Source organism: Diorhabda carinulata, chromosome X (assembly GCF_026250575.1).
Source record: "Diorhabda carinulata isolate Delta chromosome X, icDioCari1.1, whole genome shotgun sequence".
NCBI lineage: Eukaryota > Metazoa > Arthropoda > Insecta > Coleoptera > Chrysomelidae > Diorhabda > Diorhabda carinulata.
In genome coordinates, this window is record NC_079472.1 from 9,394,170 (window position 1) to 9,418,125 (window position 23,956).

General features: G+C 32.0%; 3 protein-coding genes across 3 annotated transcripts in view; 2 read left to right on the plus strand and 1 right to left on the minus strand.

Annotated features, from left to right (window-relative positions):
- LOC130901750 (cardioacceleratory peptide receptor-like) overlaps positions 1-4,358 on the plus strand; it is a 93,925-nt gene extending 89,567 nt beyond the window's left edge. Inside the window, exon 9 of the mRNA XM_057813323.1 lies at positions 4,109-4,358. Coding sequence (XP_057669306.1) covers positions 4,109-4,271 — 163 coding nt within the window. The 3' untranslated portion in view covers positions 4,272-4,358. The remainder of the gene's footprint in view (positions 1-4,108) is intronic.
- A 3,122-nt stretch (positions 4,359-7,480) lies between these two features.
- LOC130900836 (methylthioribulose-1-phosphate dehydratase) lies at positions 7,481-10,365 on the plus strand. The gene is made up of 4 exons (XM_057811733.1): positions 7,481-7,738; positions 8,598-8,925; positions 9,911-10,037; positions 10,102-10,365. The coding sequence occupies exons 1-4, from the start codon at positions 7,639-7,641 to the stop codon at positions 10,255-10,257; spliced, it is 711 nt and encodes a 236-aa protein (XP_057667716.1). The 5' UTR covers positions 7,481-7,638; the 3' UTR covers positions 10,258-10,365.
- A 4,244-nt stretch (positions 10,366-14,609) lies between these two features.
- Positions 14,610-23,404, minus strand: LOC130900833 (ubiquitin carboxyl-terminal hydrolase 30 homolog). The gene is made up of 7 exons (XM_057811728.1): positions 22,989-23,404; positions 22,750-22,919; positions 22,411-22,689; positions 18,993-19,211; positions 18,781-18,933; positions 17,388-17,578; positions 14,610-14,995 (listed from the first exon to the last, which is right to left on the minus strand). Exons 1-7 carry the CDS (start codon positions 23,245-23,247, stop codon positions 14,881-14,883), a joined length of 1,386 nt encoding a protein of 461 aa, XP_057667711.1. The 5' UTR covers positions 23,248-23,404; the 3' UTR covers positions 14,610-14,880.
- Between the last annotated feature and the right edge of the window lie 552 nt (positions 23,405-23,956).

Sequence of the window (23,956 nt, forward strand, 5' to 3'; positions counted from 1 at the left end):
TCAATAATTTTCTAGTTCTACTGCCTAATTTCAACTGTTCGTGACTTGACTGCGTTTTTGTTCCATGTGTCATTTCTTATTTCCTACTTCAAATAATTCGGTAGTTCATTTTATACTAATGTCTTATGATTTCTACCGCGCAAAAAGTCTGTGACCTATCAACCCATTGGACCTTGACCTTTTATCGGTAGTTATACTTCTATATTATTACAACATTGTCTTTGATGAAATAGTCTTACTTTTGTAGTTTTTTGGTTTTTTCAAAACTCAATATATTTTTACACTGCACGCTAGTGTTTTATTTGTTTGTAATTTTTCACAATATCAAAGTTTCTGTCCTGAGATATGAGTTACGTTGATTTAACAGCACAATGTATAGTAAAATATCAAAAACACGAGCAAAAGTTTGAAAATCATTATGATTTCATCTATATTAAATCGAGTATATGTGTCAAATACAGAGCATTTCAAAACTTGCAATCTTGAACTTATTATCTTTTACGAACTTTTAACGTTGATTGACTTACCGAGATTTTCTTCTTGTATAATCTAGCACACGCTTGTCGACTTGAATTTTGTTATCTTACCGGAAAAAGAACTTTTTAAAAACGAAAAAATACATATAATTATAAAAAAACTCATTAGTACGATAGATGAACAAATCTTGTCCCACACATTATTTGACTTACTATATTAGTCTGTTCCGATATAACTTTCTAATTGAATTCTATTTAATATTTGGTAATGTATGAAAATACAGGATTTCTACTATTGAAATCTTTTCGAAATTCAATATTTTGAAAATGAATTCCGCCGTTCTTCGAAAGAGAAAACAATGATTTTCCTGACTAATGCCTCGACGAATATTGAATCACTACTCCTCTGAAGATCGTGATGTCAATGGACCCTTTATTCGATATTAACCCCTATGGCTCACAATTGCGAGGAGATGCTGAAACTACTGACTAGTTTCAACTTCATTACGTCTCATCAGAGCAGTTTCCGGCTTGAGACCCGAACAGAAGACAACGTCAAAGAGCGTCGCTATTTGATACATGTAGTTAGACATTTTCCAGCGAACGGTAAGTGGTGCCGTCCTCACTTTCAACTGCGAACTATTGGTCAGGTAGAAATCTAGCGTAGACGCCAATAATATAGATTTCAAAGGTGAATGATGTGTGCAAAATGTATCACAGTAAAGAATTTCTAATATTCACTTCTGAAATAATTTCAAAAATCAATATTTTGAAAATGTATTCCGCCGTTCTTCAAATGGGATAACAACTACTCTCCTGGCTAATACCTCGACGAATATTGAATCACAACTCCTCTTTCTTCGTAATGTCAATCGACCCTTTAGTCGATAGTAACATCCCCTATGATTCACAATTGTGAGGAGACGTTGTAACTACTGACTAGTTTCAACGTCATTAAGTCTCATAAGAGCAGTTTAACAGCCCTCGTTCGGGCTTGAGACCCGAACAGAAGACAATGTCAAAGAGCGTTGCTATTTGGTACATCTCACAATGTGAAATATTAAAAACATTGTTATCATAAGTCAGTCGGAGGTTTGGACTTGGACTCACATGTCCATTGATAAAGGATGATTTTAAATATGTTTGAGTTCTCAAGACAAAAACATGGATATCAGTGAGAACATACTTTTATAAAACGAATTAAAAAATGAACTTCAATTCCACATACCGCCAATGATATTATTCAACAAAAAGCGTATTAGGTCAATTAGGAGTTAATCTTAGTTATGATTCAGACACAACTCAGACTCCAACAAAGCATGTTAATATAGAAAAAACAGATATCCTATATTTTTTCCAAATTTGTATTTTTGAATCACTTGAACAATCAAGGAACAATATAAAAATTCTGTTACAGCAATATTGTCAAGAATAACTTCATCAATAAAAATTATGTTGTAGGTAGATTATTACCTTTTGTTATAGATTTTTATTTTATAAAATAGTAAATAAAATGAATGTTTGCCTCAATTTATGGACGCATATATTTTGTCTGGACAATAGAAAAATACTTTCTCTCTCGGCATTATTTACTTTCGTAGAGTAATGTCTAATTTGATGTCATTCTTCCCAAAACTTATTATAGACCATAGTGAAAATACGCTTTGTTAACATAATAGATATGAAACTGTGTAGAAACGACTTTTTTATGCGCGTTGAGATAAAGGACGCGATGTTATCTCATTTAGATAATGACCTAATACTCTAATAAAATTCAAATGGAAATTGAGCTGAGGCAATATGTCCTTGGAAAATATGGATTTAGTATTTGATATAAGTAACAATTACACTACCCAATCCACATTTCATCAACTAATTTGGTGTCGTGTAACGTGCGTGAGGACCTCGGAACCGCAATAACGTTGAATGATGTCTTTATGATTGTGTTTAATGTCGTAATTTTTCAATATACGAAGCTTTACAAATAGTTCTCGGCTATTAGAAGTGAGTAACATAGAATAGTCTTAAAAAAGGGAAAATCGAATCATACTACACGATTGCGTTATTCATCAATGAACAAAACCAAAGCCTTAATTAAATCAATGATCTAATCATCCACAATCTTGAAAATCTATAGAACTCTTTCTAAATTAGACAAAACTCCTGTAGGTATCTTCATCATATATTTCAGCTCTTATTCATTCTTACCACATCAGTTTTAAATACAAAAATAGTGGTGCATGCCTATTTGAGGCCACTTAATCCCTGTTAGCACCGTATGACTTCTTAAAATCTATCATTTACTAGACATAAACACTAAACTAGATTCAAGAGCTCCAACTAATCTTCAACCGATATAGATAAGGGACACTTCGTTGTTCCACTTTCTCGATGTTCAAACTGTTCATATTCTCATTTAAATACCACAACATTCAACTTCTTTGTCACCATATTACAATTGAATATCAATAGATCCCAAACTAGTCAAGAGGAGTTCAGGTTCTGGCATCTCTTCGTTCCGAATCTCTAGCACCAGCCAACGATCTTATTAGATTCATATAGTTAAAGACACTCTAGTGCTCTCTGGCGTCATTCTATCTTCCAGTTGCAAATCACCACTCAGATAAATTCGAGCTGTAGTCGCCGATAACATGAAATATTTTTTTCTGATATACGAGATCCGTCTAAATCAAAATGGCATGACTATTTTTACCTCCGACGTTATTTAGAATGTAATAATTTGAGAACGTGGTCTGCCGTTCCACAAATGAAAAAAAAAAATGTGTTCCTGACTAATACTGCGACGAATGTTGAAATATATCTTCTTCTGTGAATACATTTACCAAGTAGGCTGGTGTTATCAGTATCGTCGGGTTCACTGGCGTAAGCCTTTGATTTAAGTTACCTCCTCATAAACAAAAATGAAGATATGAGGTCCAATGATCGAGTTGGCCATACCAATAAATCCCGTCCTCCCATCCATCTACCACAATAGTCCTCCTCCAAGACTATAATAGTCTAAAAGAGCAGCATCTAGATATCAAGGATTAATGATTCTATTACATTATGCTACATCTGCAGATGAACCTGAGCAGTTGAATTAGCTTTATAAAAAACAGGTCCAATTTGATGTCCTAGGATACTTATCAAAATAACTGAATATGAAGATGTCTTCAACAGGTTCATAGGGATAGTATTTTTATCCGTAAAACATGGAAAAGTGTAGTCATGAAACGACAATAAATTGGTCAGAATTTGAGAAACCTGTTCTAGATAACTACGTACCTATGTTTCTGTTATTAAAAATTTGAAATCGTTCGAAATTGTTTACTTACTTTTAGAACAACTAGGGTGTTAGTACTTATTTTCAAATTTTTGAGACTTTGAAGGTATTATCTCAGAAGCTATAACCTATAGTGATAGGGATATTGTCGTTTTAAAAAACTAAAGGACGACGTATTCAGAGATTTGAGGCAAAGTAAATTTAATACTTTGATGTGTTGATGAAACATTCCCTAATAACGAAATTTCAATGTTTCTCATCCAAATAATCATACTCTATGTATATTTCCACATTTAACTTCATTCTAAATCTATTCATAGAAATATTAATTTTTATTCTTCATTTTTAGGATATTACCGCCGTGTAAATGGATATGCAGGAAAAGGAAACGCAAACCTAGAGATTCTACCATTACTACGCAAAGCAGTAGTTTATCAGAATTTTTAACCAATAATCATAAAAAAAGAAATGGAACGAATGTTCGCACTCATACAGTATTAATAAATGCCTAGAAATGAATATTCTATTTTGAAAAATTATATGTCTATTAATGTTGTGTAATATATGTTTTGAAAATTAAACTTGTTTTACGAAGGTTGCCACTGAAGTTTTGAAAAATGGCAGTACTGATGTGAATATCAACTCTGACTTTGCATCATAAAGTTTAATATTTTTAATGGTGAACGTGTTGTCATACAAGTGATATTTGAGTTGTTTAGATACTTGGAACATTCAGCTTAGTCAAAAAATGGAATTAAATCGGGATCATTTTCGTGCGATGATTTTCTAGGACATTCGATGTTGTAAGCGCACGAAACACCTCGAAGCAAATTGTCGCCTATTTTTTTCCGAATCACTAGATATGTCGCCACCGTTCCTTAGACCTACGTGGAAAGTCAAAACATCGAATTGATGGGTCATCTGCCGTACAATTCTAGTTTGGCACCCAATGATTCCCGCAGATCAAAAATAAAAGTCGACGTTTTTCTACACCTGAAGAAGCGGTTGATGTGTTCAAACCACATGATTTGGAGGTACCTCAATCGAAATGGAAAAAATGCTAGTACAATTGCTTCAAACATTTGCAAAAGTGTATTTATATTAATGGAGAATATCTAGAATCAAGTGATTCTTGGTAATGGTTTTTTTTGTTTTGGATTCGTTTTTGGGATTATAATTTAGGATTTGCTTTCTGTACATTGTTTGGATGGGTGTTTGTATTGTTATTGAACGTGAGAGAGAGAGTAGGATGCAGCTTCATCTACATTATTTTTTGTCGTTGGTTGAACTGTTCAACAAGTTGGGCAGATTACAAGAAAACGACACAAAATCAGTATGGCGATTACATAACATCATCATCAGTTGCTGGGAAGGTTTAGTAGTTCAATACTAGTAGCCGAAGGGGAGAATAAGGCAATTTTTTTCTTTGGAATTAGAAGGGCGTTTTTGTTACTTGGTTCGAGGATTTTTAAGCCATTTAACTTTTTCAATAGGTAAGTGGGTTAAATACAGTAAACGTTAACTTGTTGAATGGGTGAATTTCGGGGATGGTATATAATTGGATGGTTTATGAGGGACTTCGTGGTACTGGAATATGATGCTTAAAAATAAATAAATTGAGTGGGGAAGTTAATATAGTGTCTTGTGGAACACCATTTAGGATGGATAACAGGTTCAGATAATAATGAATGACTGAATATGTCAGAAGTACATTTTGAGACGAGTGCACACAAGCTTACAAAAAGTCCAGTCTACCAGGCATGATTAAAAGTTTCCTGAAATTCCATGAAAATATGAGGGCAGTAGTATCTTTGGTCCATTGTTTTGGTTATTACCATAAAATAAGTAAAGTGCAATTTTGTATACTTTGATTGCCACTAGTTTTGTTCTTTATTATTTGGTTTTGTTTTGTAATCTTTCTTGGGTAAATAATTTTTCGTAAAAATTTAATTCACTTAGAATTTATATCAGAATTATCATACTAATTGAAACACTACGGCGAGCGTGCGGCTGTGTCCCGGTCACAGTGTATAAGAGATTGTGAGCCACAACGGCGAGTCTCTTATTTCAAAACTATGTTTATAGTTTTTTTAATCATCTTTAAAAGATAGATAACTAATCAATTAAAAAACAAAGCAGAAACGAAACATCAAAACATAAAACATTTTTCCTTACCATATGTACAAGGACTTTCCCAACAATTATCGAATTATTTTGATATTCATGATGAAGGTGATCTATTGATTAATATAAATACGCAAATTGTCAGTGTCAATATCATATTTTGATAGAGACTGAAATAAGTCGAAACGTCCATTTTTATCTTCCTTTCAAAAATTGTTGAAAAAAACTAATTTTAAAACAGAAGATGCTTAAAATCAAGAACATTAAGTTTTTGACCAATAAGTCATAGCCAACTCACAATTAATTATTAAATGATTAGATATAGGTACATAATCATTATTTGCAGACAAAAATCATAGTATCTCAAAAACTAATAATTTTAACTATGCTTCATAAAAAAAGAAAAATGTTAGAAGTACTTTTCGATACTCATCTAAAATATAGGATGATTCATTTGAAAAAACCGAAAAAATAATGTATTAGTATTTTCATTCACCCTGTATCAGATTCAATGAATAAATACGAAATAAATAATTTTCCAGAATTTTTACTACTATTCGAATGTTTTGGCAGTAACAGATTTTTTTTCTAAAATTTCTCTTACATTGTACAGGGTATTGAACTTGTTGATGTTGAAGGAAAATTGGTTATAACTTTTTAAATACCCCGTAGAGTACATCAGAAACCTACATTATTGTAATGGGAAAGTCAAGTTAATTCCAAATATGGAATATAATATAGGGTGTTCCATTTAAGAAAATGTAACTTTGATATGGCACAATATTCTGGAAAACCTTGTAAGATTGTAAATAATTTTAAAATGTGAATACTAATAAATAAAAAAACAACCAGCTGTTGATAAGGAACGATGAGTGAACTTAAATCGTGAATATCTCATTGGATACTTAAACCAACCAAAGTTCGTGTAGACAAATATGAATTAATTATCTACATCTTCGATTTCTCATCTTTGTATAAACCATCCGACAATGTTTGGTCTTTGTATTGCAACTCCCAGAGCTACTTAACATTGAAAAACTATAGTGGAACGTTATATATAATTAAGGTTATAATCAATAATTAGTAGAATTATCGAAAAGGTATAAATAAAATAAAAATACCGTAATGCACAATACGCACAATTTTTGTCTATTTATTCTGACAGACCTAAGTGAAAATACAGAATCAACTTGACCTCGAGTTATTTGTGTAAAATGATGATTTGTGATGGTAACACGAAATAGGTCTCCATAAAAAAAGAGGCTGACGGCACATATCCCACCAAGCATTTCTAGAAACTTAGTGAGATCACCAATGTTCCTTGTGGCTAAATTCAGTTCTCAACTCATTATTGTACAAGCAATAAATTATTGTAATCGTTTGAAATTTAAATAAATCTAATAAAAAATCTTTTTAAAAAAGCTACTTCTCGTTATCAGACTTCACGTAAAAAAAGCTACTACGTTAAAGGGTGCCCGTGAATATTTGAATTAAAAATTTTGTGGCCAAAATACATAATACAAATGTATGCTTTAAATTTTATATTACTGTGGTATCAAATTCAAACTCGATTAAATAACTATTAACCACGCCTATGGTTTTTGTTTATATTTAACTCGTCAAACATAACCTGATAAAAGTAAGATAAAAGGTTAGGTTATAGGTTTAGGTCAACATAAACAGATTTGTAGTTAATGTACAATTAAAATATTCTAATAGTTCAAGATCCTTTATATTATATTAAATTACCGAAATATGGCCTACAAGAATCCCAAATATTCTGAAGAACATCCAAAAAATTTGATTCCGGAATTATGCCGTCAGTTTTATGATCTAGGATGGGTTACAGGAACTGGTAAGTGACTATAAAAATGATGGCTTTTCTCATTAAAATAAGAAAGACAAGTATAATGGGTCTTATCCTGGTGAGTACATACACGGTCAAAAAAAAGGGGTTCAGTAATTTCATTAATTTCTATGGGAAGCAAAGATGCAAAGGAAATAGTTACAAAATCTAAAATGTATGTAGCTATATAAGTAATGATCGTTCATTTCTATTGTAGACAAAGTAACAACTTATATACTAAATTTTCATTTGATATTGAAGAAATGTGAATTGAAAATTTTTCTTCAAAAATATATATTTAAAAATTAGTATATCATTAGTTTAGAAACTAAGCTTTTTGTTTTCAACATAACTATCCTTTTAGACCTCTCTTTTCATACTTTTTTGAAATTATCTCGAACATAACTGTAAAAAATATGTATGAATAGGGCAGGTTCGTTGTTCAGTATTACCACAGGCGCCAATCTCATCTCTTAATTGTCATACCTGGTGTGTAAAATGCCGGGGAATGATGCGCGAAGGTGTTCTATTACATTGAAATAATACACCCATTCACAGGTCCACCATTGCAGTATATTCTCCAAATTTAACTACCAGCAATTAATAGAAATGTATCCATTAATAGACATCATTAATCAAAGATTTTAAGTGCGTTAAAATAAACATGTATCAACTTTTACAAAATGGTTGAACATTGAATATTTAATTGAGAATTATCGTCCAACAAAACATGAATCCTAGACTTTTCTAGGTTATTCTACTTTTTTCTATAAATTTATTTTTCTCCATATATAACGTAGAGCTTTTTAATCTATAATTTTTATTATTCCTCTATTTCTAGAGTAAATAACATATCAAAATATTATAGGTGGCGGGATAAGCATAAAGTACGAAGAAAAAATATACATCGCTCCGTCGGCTGTGCAAAAAGAAAGAATAAAGCCGGAAGATATGTTTGTACAAACTATAGATAATAAAGATTTAGAATTACCGCCGCCTGAAAAGAAATTGAAGAAAAGCCAATGTACACCTCTATTCATGTGTGCATATACGATGAGAGGAGCAGGTGCAGTTATTCATACCCATTCGAAAGCTGCTGTATTAGCCACACTTCTGTTTCCTGGAAAAGAATTCAGATGCACACATCTGGAAATGATTAAAGGAATCCGTAACCAAAAAACGGGAGTTAACTTTAGGTAATATACTTATAACTATATAAGCAATAAACAGAGTGTATCATGTTGAACTGTGGATAGGTATTAATATATGTCACTAATATTCCATAGATATGGTTTTTTTGATAATTAATTTTATGCACCAGGAGGTACACCCCAAATATAATAATTGATAAGTCGCCGAGAATTTCTAAAATAAATGTTTAACATCATTTAACTAAAAACTTTTTCCAATTTAGATTTATTTGTTTGTGATTATTAGACGCAGAAATAGAGTAGTCGTCACGAACCATTGCGCACATGTTGATTTAAATGAATCTTCGTGAATTCACAAACGGCTCTCCTGGCGTGTAGGGTAGATGTAAGATGTCCACAATTGTTTAACATTTCTAACGTTACCCGCGCCATTCTTAGTAGCTCTGTCTTTCGGAAATTGGCAAGTGTTTGTGGCACACAATGAGTAGCAATTTTTTGCCACGAATATGTAAAATTCAATTTGGCTTGGTAGGAGCCTCTTGGATCTTCTTTGGGTGTATGTCTCAATGTTTTCAATAGTAAATCAAGAACGGGCCAGCGATATGTCTTCTTTTAAAAGCGCTAGTATTGCCAGGGGAAGGAAAAGAAATAAATGTATTGAAAATCAGCAAAACAGAAAAGGAACAATGAAGGTACAGAACAAATACCATATACACTACTCAGGCAGAAAGGAAGGCCAAACAGCAAAGGAAGGAGTAACAATAGCAATAACGAAGAACTTGAATAGGAAAGTAACTAATATAAGGGACATATCCATATCCAAATATTGGTTGATGCCTTGTATATTCACATTTAATGATATAATTAGCAGTTTTTTCTGTAAATAGACCTCTACAGTAAAAATGGTGCTATCATACATTTCCAAACTATAAAAATTACTAATAAACCAATCACGCTTTTCAATCGAAATTATTGAAAACTTTTCAAAACTGGTCATCGCCTCATAAATATTTAGCGAATATTTGTATAGGTACGATGAAGAGCTTATAGTTCCAATAATTGAAAATACACCATTTGAAGAAGACTTGCGAGATATGTTAGCCGAGACAATAAAGAATTACCCATTTACGTGCGCTGTACTAGTCCGTAGACACGGGGTGAGAAAATGTGATTCAAGTATATTGAAATATTTAAGTGTTTATTGTGAACTTCAATTTCCAGGTATACGTTTGGGGAGATACTTGGCAACAGGCAAAAACAATGACGGAATGTTACGATTATCTTTTTGATGTTGTAGTTAAGATGAAACAATTAGGACTCGACCCCAGTTTAACACCAGATCAGTTTGAATTGAAATATCAAAAAAATCAACATTAAATTTGAAATGCGATATATTTGAGATACTTTTGGGGCAACGATGGATGAAACCAAAATTATTTAAATTCGGTTAAATGTAAAATAAAAAGTTTTTTAAAAAAGCAAAAATATTAGTAAATTTTATTATTAGCATATTCATATATTTTGAATTATAATTTATATTATTTATATATGTATATATATATATATATATATATATATATATATATATATATATATATATAAATACATATATTATAAGGAGCGGTTTTTTATTGGGCACGTGGCAAGGAAACACCAAAGTGGACTAACTTTAATATAACTTCCGAGCTTTCGAATACTTATATATTCATCGTCTGGGAAATAATTAATAAAGATTTCCGGTGATTTTTGATAGTATTAATGTATAAATTTTCAAACTCAAGGAATTCAATATTCAAAAATCACCGGAAATTTTTATTAATTATTTCCCAGACGATGAATACATAGGTATTCGAAAGTTCGGAAAATATATTAAAGTTAGTCCACTTTGGTGTTTCAATCAATATACTTGAAAAGCATAAAGAAATATTAACTATATAAACTGATTTTTATCAAAAAATCCTCCTTTATATTCTACGGCAATCAATTTGTTGATAGACGAGTGGATAAATGTCAAACGGGTCCTTTCCTCCTTGCTCGCTTTGCGCATCCTCTGGAACGTAACGTCGTCTGCGCGGTCAGCGCTCGTCAAATGTCAAACGCCCCTGGTAGAAACTTTGATTTCTCTCTCGACGATCAAACAATTTGCATTAATACTTACGTATAAATATATTTTGTGTTGATAGGTAAACCATTGAAGTAAGTAAAATGTGTAATATTTAGATATACGTATCATATTACTTTTTTTATAACCTCAAAGTAGATTATGGAGAGTAATGATAAAGAAGAACTGAAATCTGAATCATTTATTATGGGAAGTAAGAATGAAGAGGAATTGAAGACTGGATTATTTAGTTGTCCTGAGTGTCATTGTCATTTAACTAGGCATTGCAATGAAGTGCATTCTAAAGAGGACATTGATTCACTTACAAATGTATGTCCACTTTCCAGGAATGTTTCACTACATTTGAAAAATGGATTATTGTATTCAATACTCTTTGATGATAAAAAAATATAAGATACCCGAATTAGTTAGATACTTTTCACTCGCAATTGCTTCTGAAATAGTTATTCATGATTCAAGTGCGTGAACTGATACTTTACGAGTTTCAAAAATGAAAAGTACGAGCGCCTTTCTTTGCAATGGGTGCGCAGAAGTACTTCACGCACGAGTGTCATATAATATTTTATCTGCGACTACAAAATTTTACAACTTAAGTTACATGATCAATAGTCTAACATAAAAACTATTATAGTTTCTATAATGTCTTCAAATTGTTTTCACTCCACATTTTTTTACTGTCTCTTTTTTATTGTTGAGAGAATTATCGATGTATCCTTCTGTGACGATAGAAGATTTCCACCATGTCGTTTAACTGCTAATATATCTACACCTGAATCGGCGAGTAGAGAAGCAGACGACCGCCTAAAATAGTGACCTATATAGTCCTTGAGGTTAGGCAATTTTAAATATTGTGCTATAATGGATGTAATCTCCCCAGCCTGGTTAAAACTAGTAGGTTGTTTGATATATTTATTCTTGCGATATGTAAAAAAACGAGTTGTTATTTACTTTTGAAGTCATAAAGACACTTTTTTTTGTGAATATATAGGAAGAAGTATCTTCATAATCAATTGTAGTTTTGTGTTTGCTTTCTCTAATATTTATAATTTCAAAATTATGATTTGAAAATATTCACCTTTTTAACAAGTAAACACTGAATGTGAGGTTTAAAATACTTCTAGTTTTTGTGACAAAATCAAACCAGTAATTTTATACCTTTAAAAACTGTAATAAAATAAATAGGATATATACGAAACTAAATCAAGCAAACATCACCTTACCAACAAATGAAATGAAAATATACATAGTTTTATCAAGTAACCACAAAATTTGACGTTTTCACAGTTTAAGTCAGAGTGATTAGATATTATCTAGACGTATTACAAAGAACGAGTAAGCAATTAAGATCATGATCTTTATGATACAAGAATTGACAGATATGATTTTTATATTGGGTGCCAGTGATAAGAACTATTTACTCGCATAAAGGATTTATCAACAGAAATTTCCAGACAGAAGACAGCCAAGAAAACAGACATTGGAAAATTTGCTTCAACGATTCATCAGAACTCGCAGTGTAGCTTACGAAAAAAGCGAAAGGTTGAAGAATGCAATGTCACAGGACAACGAGACGACCGTAATGTTAAAAGTTACGGATGATCCCCATATCTCGACACGGGAAGTATCAAAACAAACTGTCGTCTAAAAAATTCTATCAAAGAACAAAATGCATCCTTGCCGTATACAGCGAATGCAGAAACTATTGGATGATGATTGTGAAAAGTATAGCAACGTCCTATTATGGGCGTTGTAAACAAGTATGCAGGAACTGTCATTTAATTTTTATTTAATTTTATGTTTGTCAGTTTTGAAAAGTGTATTGTAAAAATGTTTCAAGAAGAAGAATTCCAATATATTATTTTTACGCTTGAAGAAAAAATAGTATGTGTCACTTGGAGCAGAAGACCCATTATATGTTTCTCCCAGTTTGCAAATCCTCGGCAGTACAATAATCTGGGCTCACCAATAATGATAGACTTCTAGTGAGATAATGTACTATTATTATATTATGTTCTAACCTAACCTCTCTTTTTAATAATTGTGTTTGAATTATTGCCTGCCTCCATCATAAGCACTGCTTTCAGATGAGCGCAAGGAATCCAGTTGTGTTTGCACTTAAATATGTGTCTTGTAATCTGAACTTTTAGGAACGAATTGGATGGAAAAAAATTGAAGTCGTGCAATACCGGGCGTATTCACGTTCACAGACCATCAAATCCAAAATTTGAAGAGAAATATGTTGAATAAAGTAATAAGTGCAGCAAATTTTCTGTGAAGGTTGGGGTTGGATTAGTATGGCGTTTATTGGAGAATTGTTGAAAGGTTCAACTCTGATGTTTACATTATGTTGCCATCGGTAAATAGAACTTATGATGAAAACGATTTTATTTATCTGATAATTGTCCTGCCATCACCACCCGCATAATTCTACAATAACCAGCAAATAGTCCTGATATAAATCCCATTGAAAATTTATCAGGGTGGTTGTTAAAAAAAATTGACAAAAGTAATGTGCTCCTAGAAATCTATAAGATCTTGGAAACTTATAGAAACTGCTTAATTTGAATGAAATCATTTGTCTAAATTTAATACAGTCCATGTCAAGAAGTGGTTAAAAAAACGGAGCTCTAATTAATTACTGAAAAATATGTTTCCTATTCAATTATTTATTGTCAAATATTTTAAACATTTGTTCTGTTATCCTAGTGTTTTATCATCGCTATAAGTATTACTTTTATTCTGTATATATCAAGTTTCAAGCTTAATTCTTCCAGTAGACGGACCGATCTATCCGTCAAATCATTACCAAGATATTTACTGAAATCAGACCGGATAGTAACCTAATTCGTTTTTCTAGTACGAACCAATACGATTTGTTTTCATTCTGTAGCTCTGTTTGGTAATAACATTAGAAGACTTCATCGTTTTATCTTCATTGTTCCATTGCAGATCACTATGAGTATTTTTTCTAATGTTCAAGTTTTTGATCAGGTGTCCATATCAGCTAGAGTTCTCCTAGATCGATTCAGAAGGATGGAATAAAAAATGTATTTGTTGTTATAGATACAACAACAAATAGATATTTTTTAGTATTAGTGAGTGATGGACTTATTGTGCTTTAGTAGTCTTCTACTCCGCTGTAATTTTCAAACATACCTTGTAACGAAAAAATGAGTTTGAATGTAAGGAATTACAAGAGTCCGCTGGATGGAAAAGGTTAATAATTATGGTGAAATGAATTTTTTTTGTAAATACTTATCTGATAACTTAATAAGTAAATTCACACAGCTAAAAAATTCCAAAAATATGTTCCAAGACTTGTATGCTATTTCAATGAACAGAAGTGTATAATTGAAATTTCTACATGGAGGTTATTTTCGATGTCCTCATTTCCCCCCTCTCCACATTTACCCTCCTTCTAAACTCAAACTCCTACTTCTACAAATAATATTTCCACTTCTAAAATGAATTTTTCATTTCTAAAGTGAAATTTTTCATCTTCCACAATCACACATTTCAAATTAAAATTTGTAAGGCTCCATGTTTATTCCAATACATATTTTTACTTAATCTAAAAACAAATGTTATTCCAATAGAAAGAAAAAACTTTTATTGCTGTAACATTTTATAATTGAGTATTAAATTTTTGATATAATCAACACATTGAGTAATATATAAGTTTATAGCCTTTTTGGAATTTTATTTTAGTTGTAACTTATTTAACAGTTCAATGAAATTGTGTGCTAATAGTCTTTGAAAAGGTGAAATTCGATAAAAAAATAATATTCTATTTAAGGAATGATACGCACTATAAATAAAAAAATATTTTGTTACATCCCAAATAAACACATCACAAGGAATTTTTTTTTGGTTTCGTTTCAAAATATCCCAGCCATCGTAGAGCTCTTTTCATAAAAAAGCATATAAGCTGTACTTTGTAGTACCTCATCGACTGATACTTCTCTAATTTCAACGTCTGAAGTATAATACCACCTATAACAAAATCAATATTGTAATATGTCACATAATGTTGAATCGTCTAAAGCCAGCGTAAACGTAAAATCACGGAGGCTAGATAGGGAGGAGGACGATCGCTATATGGTTTTCGACAGTTACTGCGTCCGGTAAACGGAGGATACATTTTACAACTTATCTTGTATCGTGAGATCACACGATTTCATGTTCAATCATATGATCTCATGATATTTGTTCTTATTCTCACGGTTTCTTGATTTTTGAAAATTTACATATTATATCTATAATACTCCAACAGCACTGACATAAATACATGAAAATAATATTTTATTATCTGTACAAGGAAAAAAAAGATCAATATTTAAGTGTCCAAGAGGCCTATTCATAAGTCGACGGAACAGAACCATCGGTGCCCTTCAAGAAAAGAAGCGAGCTGTTGTTAAATTAAAACTATTTTAGAAAACTAACTATTTTTGAAACCCCTTTAAACGCGCTAAACTTAGAAATTGTGACATTCACCTATCATGGAATAGTATTTCAAATATAAATCACGGCTAGGAGTAGTGTATCCATTATTTTTTTTATTATTTTAGGTTATTTATTGAAATTTCACACTCTAACCTAACCTAATTTTCCGGCGGGCGGTCCCACTTTTATGACACCAACAGGCGCGCGTTGTACTGAGTACAACACAAGTTTATTTTATTTAAAACCTTCATGTTAATGTTTATTTTTACATTACTTTTGCTTAAATAGATTATTTCCTCTTAACTGTGTTTCTTACAATCTTACACGGTTTGTTAGGGTACAACTAACTCAACTTTGAGTTGTCGAAGTGGAAAGGCGATCATTTTGGAACAAATAGTTCAAACTGAATTTTCTTCTTATCTTGCAGACATCACATTTACGAACTATTTTTGTTTTTATTATGAAAATACCAGGTACTGACGGTCCAAACGTTCCATTGTTTAAGAAGGTTGGAGAAACAAATACCAAAGTTAAAGAGTTTTTGTGCTTTTTCTTACTTCTTGATGACTACAAAGAGTTCTTAGAATTATGTCAGATTTTCCTATATACAATGGATGTTGAAAAAGTCAAATTTTACAAAGCAGGAGCCTTTCAACATGCTCGCTGGATGCCTAAGGAGAATTACACTCTAAAAATTCACATATTTCGGGATATTTATGAATTAGATACACAACTGAAAAAGAACCTAAAGATTTGTTTATTTATAATGTTTTTTAAAAGTTGTTTGTCAATACAGAACGATTGATAAAAAAAATTTTGAAAGCTGTTCTACACAAATTTAAAAACCACTTAATTATGGTATTTAAATTCTGAAATAGCTGCTCTTTGGCATTGTAAGGATTTGTTCAAATGGTATATTATTGTTGATATAAAAAATTTAGAAAAGAAAGAAAAGAACGGTATTGATTTTTTTATTAATTTGGATTCGTTAAAACTTTTTGATAGATTTGATATGAGGAAAGATTTTTTAGAAACTAATGCTGATACGTAGTTGAAATGATGATTTTTTAAATGGTCTGGAAATTGTTAATAATTTGCAAGTTTTAAACGATGTAGCCGAAATAACTATTCAATTAACAAAAGATTATATCATTAGTTGTAAGAGTAATACAAGGCCAAATATCCTAATGCAACTGAAAAAAGTTTGACAAAAAAATTGTAGAAATGGAAACAATACTATAAATATTTTGATATTATTATTTATAAGCAAAAATATACTTTTGGATCCAAATTTTGTATTAATTTATTTCATTACCTATCTGTAGGCGTTTATAAAATGAAAATTTTGGTGGAAATTAGAAAAAAAAAAAGATGGATTTAACTATATATACAACTCTATTATTCAATAATGTTTAAACTGTAAATTTTATCGAAATAGCGTTCAGATCTTTTTTTGAGCATTAAATTTCCTACAAGAAATAGCTTTTCAAGTATTTTTACCTACATTTATTTCAATAGAAAAAAATTAACTACAAAAAGTGAAAAAATCTCATGTTATTTGAATGAGAAATGGATTATGATTTAGGCACGGGTTAATGTGAATATTAAGGGCTAGTTTGGGTCTGATACTTTTTTGTGGGGCATTTGAACACCAAAGCTTGTTTTGGGAAATAACGGACACCCAATTCTTTACCCTTTCAATAATCTATAGAGTATACCGCATGGATGTAGAAGAATATCCAGCCAAATTTCTGATCGCTTGTTGGTTTTCATGATAATAAATTAGTTGGGAAACTTTTCTCTACATATGAAACCAGTTTTCACAAAACGAGATATTGGAAAAATAAATTTATCTTAATTTCAAATTATTTTTGATGAAATAAATTTGCGGTTCCATTTATTTAACTGATTTTGTTGACTTAAAAATTGTATATATTCTCACCTGCTATTTTGACATCCTCTTCTGTATGTTATAAAATGTCCCGAATGAGCATTACCTGTATGTACAACAACGGCGGCTAATTGATACACGTTTCTAAATTCGTTTGCCATATCGCTTAGAGAACTTCCCGTCCAACACAACGGCGTACTACTTGAAAGGGGACTTCCGCCTTCGCTAGTACTTGTATAAGCCTAAAAAACGTCAATGTTCAATCTAGAAAAATAGGAAAGTTCTAAAATTTCGAAGACAGTTATATTCTATTCATAAAGTACATGGAATAGTTGGCGCCGAACATTTTCTATTGGTTTATTGTCAAATTAAAGGATTATAGGGTAATATTAAAATTAGTCAGCACTTACTTTCATTCGGTTAACAGCTGTGTTTTAAAAATTTTAGCTTGTAAAGAAGCTGAAGTGACAAATTGTCATTCCACTCCCTTAAATTGAAGGAAAACAGATAGTGTCATAAAGGAAATTAACTCGGTAAATAATAGAAAATTTCAATAAGCGGTTATATGAATACTTTATAACCCATTATTTTTATACCTAAATTAAACCAAATTCAAATTTTTGGGGCCACCCGAGACAACCTAAATAGAACTACCCTACAGCTTAAAGAAGCACTAAAAGAGCTCAAAAAATAACAAAGTAACAACTTTTTAGAAAACATCTCTCTTTTAGGAGAAAAAATTTGTGTGTATGGAAAATGACTAAAAAAACTGAAGAAGAATAATCATTAGTAAATGAGCCAGAAGTGTAGAAAAGAAGTATTTGTAACACATTTCAGCTACATTTTCATACTAAATGCCAGAGAAGTCACTGACAAAGAAAATAAATCTATCCAAGACACGCTTGATGTTTCCTTGTAATAAGCTAATTGTTTTGAGATATGGCAACACTGATGTGAATATGCTATTGCCATCATACACACCATACCATATGAGAGCTATTTGAGTTGTTTACAGATACTAAAAACATTCCTCTTGGTCAAAAAAATGGAATTAAATGGCGATCAATTTCGTGCGATGATTTTCTATGACTTTCGTGGAGAATAAATCAACATCAACTCGCATCGACTTTTGGTGATAAGCAACATCTCGAGTCACCGTGTTTCGCTGGTTTTCTGCATTCAATCGTGCCTATCACCCTTTATGACTGAATTATTCATGAGTTATTTTGAAAAGCAAATCAGTCAAGAGTTTCAGTATTTTTCTAGGGTATGGTACAGGTATGTACATGATATTTTCCTTAAAGTCAAACGTAGCGCTGCTTTTCATTACGTTCCACTGATGGAACGTATTCTACGCGTTAAGCAGGGACTGTACAATATTTGAATATGTTGACAAGATAATCAAAATATACAGTAGAAAATTAAGTTAAGTAGAGATACTTACAGAATTTGTTACTTTCCTTTGATAATGGGCTTGAATGAAGGTATACGCAGACATTGACAGCCTCATAGGAAACTGTACATAATCCTGTCGTTTCGATACACCACTACTCTGCCATGTATTTCTTGAAATATGGATACAAAGGCAAACAGGTAACTGAAATTAATCGTTTTACACTAATACTTGAAACGAATTTTAAATAGAATGAAATTTACCTTTCCAAAATTGAGAATTTTTACTTGTTTCGATAGGATCGGTGGACGCGCTGGATCTCTATCACGATTGCAACCCTCACAGTGTACGTCATTGACAACCTCGGGAGTAACAAAATTGGTAAGCAGCTGATGTAATTTGTGCCTACCCCATCCAAGATCCCCGGCACATGATGGCAAAGCCAAAGATAAACTTTCAAATTTATCGTAACGAACTGCAGACTAAAATTAGAAAAAGTTGGTTAAAGTTGAAATTTCAATTACAATTTACATTTTTCTGCATATAGAAAATAGTTTTTGATAAACTGAAAATTTCAAAAGAATAACTTCTTATTACCAAAAGACACAAGGGAAACGCCGAGTGGATAGCAGCCGAAGAGATGCGATTAAATATTGTCCTAATGCATTTTCATAACTTCACACTAAAGTAAATGACTGACGTAATCCAAAATACCAACAACTGGAAAGCACCGGGAGTTGATAGCATCCAAAACTTCTGATATAAAAAATTCCTGAGTGTAGACAGGGGATTAGCGACGAAATTTTCTTACCTCCCACAGAACCCAGAAGATACCCTAACGTTTCTAGCACTGGGTTCCACTCATTTGCTCCCAAAGAGCTTCCAGACGGATGACCCCATTCAGTACAGACCTATCACGTTCCTTCTCACTCTAAATAAGATACTTAGAGTTTGTATCACTAACAGAATTTATAGGCACGTCAAGGAAAATAACATCTTATCGAGGGAACAGAAAGGTTGTAGAATAGATCACCAAGGGTGCAAAGAAGAGCTTTTTGTGGACATCACCGGAATATACACACTGCTTTCATATATTACAAAAAGCGTTTGATACTGTATCACATTCTTAGCTTGCGGAGGTCTTGCAGATATACAAAGTACAATCGACCATTGTAAACTTCCTTTCAACAACGATGAAAGGATGGCGAACAAACCTATATCTGCAAAAAGATCCAAACTACCAAGTCCTGACAAAATACCCAAATTAATCGCCTTCTCAATATAACATATCGATTCTCCTCTTATATACATATGGAGTTTGGACTGTCTAAGTGCAAAGTTGTTTTAACGTACTCTTTTGGTCCTGAAGTGGACGAAAACAGAGCTACAGGGTATTCAGGGGTTGACACGATCAATAATGACGAAGAACAACACCACCAACCGAAGTCATCCACTATGAGAACAACGTTACTTCGAAAAGAGGCTGGGAAAAGCTTGATCGACCTTGTTAACATACACACTCGACAAGTAATGAAACGAAAAGCTGGAACAATGGTCACATCCGCAGAAGGTGTTCGAAAATGACAATTTTAGACTCTACTACGATAGGTCCATTATCACCGATAGACAGGTGACGACTAACAGACCTGACATCGTGGTGATTGGTAGAATAGTCAATTCTGTCCTTCTCGTCTATGTAGCTATACCAAACATTTATAAAGTTCTCAACAAACACCTAGAGAAACTGGCCGTGGACGCCGATATCACAATTGGGATTGAACGGATGTGACACTTTTTTATTTTTCGAAAACTGTTAATTCGTCGTTGAAACTCAGCTACAACGCAAGTTTCCATAGATAGATCTAATCTTCACTTTTTTGGAGGTTTGGAAACTGGTAGTAATACAACAAAATTTTGAAACTGGTCTATGAAACAAAAAAGTTTAGGAACCAATGGTTTAACATAACTTGTTGAGATCTACCTTAAAAGTAACACTTAAGGGCAACAGCTGAATCACTAAATCCGATAAAATGAAGAATTGCTATTAATATTTTGTGATCTAAAATATCAAATGCTCTGGAATAATCTATGGATACAAGCACACTCACTTTGCTTTTATCCAATGAATATAATATATCATCAGTGATAGCGAAACTTTTTAAAAGGATCCGTTTTATGGCTATTCTAGGAAGCAATCTTCTCCTGACATACATGGGAATTATTGAGTACACTCAGAAGGTACTTATTGATCTCATTGGCCTTTTTCAAACTTGCAGGCAGATTTGAGGTGGTGATGGAGTGTCAAAAAATGGTTTTTGAAAAAAAAAATGTGTCAATAATTAGTTTATATAAAATATTTATTTTCATTCTTTTGTTTAATTTAGATATGTTTAAAGAGTTTCAAAATATTCTAGCATCCAATTGTTTTCTCTTAAGTGTTCATAATTGATAGGTTACCATTTTTCCTTGTTAAATGGGGACATAAAATCAAAAGTAATTCAAGAACATTGATTTGTGTCCTTAAAACTAGAGATATGATAATTTTTCAAGTTTTAACACTTTAACAACCAAGCCATTTTAGTGAAACTTTCTCCCCAAAGTTATATTCTAAAGATGTTATTATCCATAAGGATTGTAAATTTTCTTAATGTTTCTCCCCTTACTTCACCATTGCTAGTTATTTCTTACATTTTCATAATTATATTTTAATTCCTCTTTGAAATTTAAACAAAAACGAACCTAATCATTGCAAAAAAATTCTATCTAGATGCCATATACAAACACTGCTCACTTACTTTTATATTCAGCAAAAAATGTGATTTTACCCTCTCTTTAATGGTATAATTTGCTGTAAAGTACAGCCTTACTTACTCTTTCCCTAATAAGGTTTTTATCCGTTAAGGATTATGTAACCCTTATTCACCTCCAACCCCTACCCTTTAACTCAAATTTGAACAATCAAGATTTAGACCCATTAATTGTTTAGTTGTTTACCACTTGTACTAGACGGCATAGAATTTTATCAAATGAATTCAGTGTTTTGAACTATTTTGTGTGTATTTTATTAGCTAATATTTATTTTTCTCTAGATATCTGAAACTTTTTGTAGCAGATAACTTATACCATATGATAAAAAGTTGTATTCAATATTAGTGTCCTTTACAATAGTTAGAAAATTTGGAAGAATTTCGGCTTCAATCTCAAAAAGAATGATGTGCATCAACACAGGAATGTAAGCTACATGTTCTTCACATTATAAAAAATATTATCATCAAAATTTTTTGTAAATATGTTCCTTAAGTAGTGTCCTTTGAAATAGTTAAAGAAAATTTGGAAAAGAAAAACAATATGAATTCATATTCCCAGTATTTTTGAGGCACTAATTACAAGAAAAGTTCATCCTAGAGTATTAAATATGCTCACAATACACTGTCATCCTTTAGAAGTAATTTGATGTTTTAACTGCCAATCAATTTCTGGAACGAGCTTGTTTGTTAATCTCAATGCCAGGTATTTTTGTTATTTTCAAAATCTAGAAATACAAATTGATAATTGGAAGAAACTGTGGAAATGTTTGGGAAAAGTAGGGACATCATAAATAAACTTGACATAACCAAACGTTTATATTGTATTCAATATTCTAACAAAAGCACCCAACTCATATTAAAATAAATATTTTACCTTATAACCACAGTCAGTGCATCTCAACTGGCTTGTCAGGGTCCCAGTGAATGGATGACTAACTGGTTGTTGTGGAGGTCCGGTCATCTGAAGAGCTCTACAAGACCTGGAAATCCACCTGTTTCTTCGAATAGCTCCTCCGCGCCAACCAGCACTCATAGGTCTACATAATTCATTCAATGACATAACACTACCTAAAGAATCAAAAGTTTCTAGCTCTGCAGGACAATCTTCATTTTGTAATTCATTCATGCCCAATGCATCAGACAAACAGCCAGCCTAAAATTTGTCCATTATTCCTTGTAGCAATGAAATATAACATAATCAAAATAATCATACCTTCCTTTCAATTTTCTGAGTTTCTTCATCTAGAGTAGTCAAAATTACATTCAACAATTCGTGTGCATCTTGCTCACCAGCAGGTATCACCCAACCTAGTCGTTTTAAAGCATTTATAACTGCAGCAGGAGCATAAGTTTCCTGGACAGATTTATTGGTACCATTAACAACTAAAGAATCAATATAATTTCACACCACTGTACTATATTTTATTCATTATATTTATATATTTTATTTACCTGATAACACGGTGGCCAAAGTACTACGAAGGCTTGTTTCTTTCACAAATTTGTCTTTTTCTAGCCAAGTAATGAAACTTGGACAAGCTGCTAAAGCGTGAAGTACAGCATTCAAAAAACAAGTTTTACCGAGGTTCACTAAGCCCGCTAATCTACCTCTACCACTTCCAGAACTCGGGGAAGGCCCCCAAAATATGAATGCTCCAACGACTGCAGCTGCTGTTAAACCAGCAGCTACTAAAATTCTATCAGACTCCATAACTGAACAATAAGCTTACATATTTATTAAAATGAGATGTAACATTTAATCTAAGTAATTTATGAACATTTTATATGAATTAATTATTACACGGAGTAAAATTCAAATCATAACAAATTTGGTTGACAATTTTATACTTAAAATGTCACATGTCAACTGTGTAACCATAGCATAGAACATAAAATTTTAAGAATATATTTTGTCTATCTGCCTAATGTGCCTACATTGTTTTTCGTATGTCAAACAGCATGTGTGCTGCGAATTGCATTAAAAATAAATCCTTATATGATTCTTGATCTCTACACATGATGTAAAGACTACAAGGCGTGCTATGGCGCACCAGCTGAGTAGCAGCCAATGAGAATTCGCTCCCAAAACGACGCGCCAATTTGGGACATATCATCGGCTTGAGTAGCGAACCTCGTAACTTGGTAACATCAAATTTTACGGTAGACACAAAATCTTAGCAATGAAAAAAATGAAGATCTGTTTTTAAAGCATTTTTATAAAAAGAAATGCGCGATTACTGACATTTTGTCCGTCTGTTTGTAGCAGCGATGTCTCCACAGGAATCATGTAAGGAGCTCGAGTTGTCTGCATTTAATTCCTGTATAACTGTAGATGTACCAAAACGAAAGAAACCTTGGGCTTCTAATTGAATATATTTTATGGTTTGTTAATGCAGTTGAGTATTTTTAAGTATTCATGA

Bases quoted from the DNA above. Each gene is read 5' to 3' on its own strand.
- LOC130900836 (XM_057811733.1), top strand. From the start codon at position 7,639: ATGGCCTACAAGAATCCCAAATATTCTGAAGAACATCCAAAAAATTTG. The intron at 7,739-8,597 runs GTAAGTGACTAT...AAAATATTATAG, and splicing joins AGGATGGGTTACAGGAACTG to GTGGCGGGATAAGCATAAAG. The intron at 8,926-9,910 runs GTAATATACTTA...ATATTTGTATAG, and splicing joins AAAACGGGAGTTAACTTTAG to GTACGATGAAGAGCTTATAG.
- LOC130900833 (XM_057811728.1), bottom strand. From the start codon at position 23,247: ATGGAGTCTGATAGAATTTTAGTAGCTGCTGGTTTAACAGCAGCTGCA. The intron at 22,920-22,988 runs GTAAATAAAATA...TTGATTCTTTAG, and splicing joins TTTGGCCACCGTGTTATCAG to TTGTTAATGGTACCAATAAA. The intron at 14,996-17,387 runs GTGAGAATATAT...ATTTTGTTATAG, and splicing joins AGAGGATGTCAAAATAGCAG to GTGGTATTATACTTCAGACG.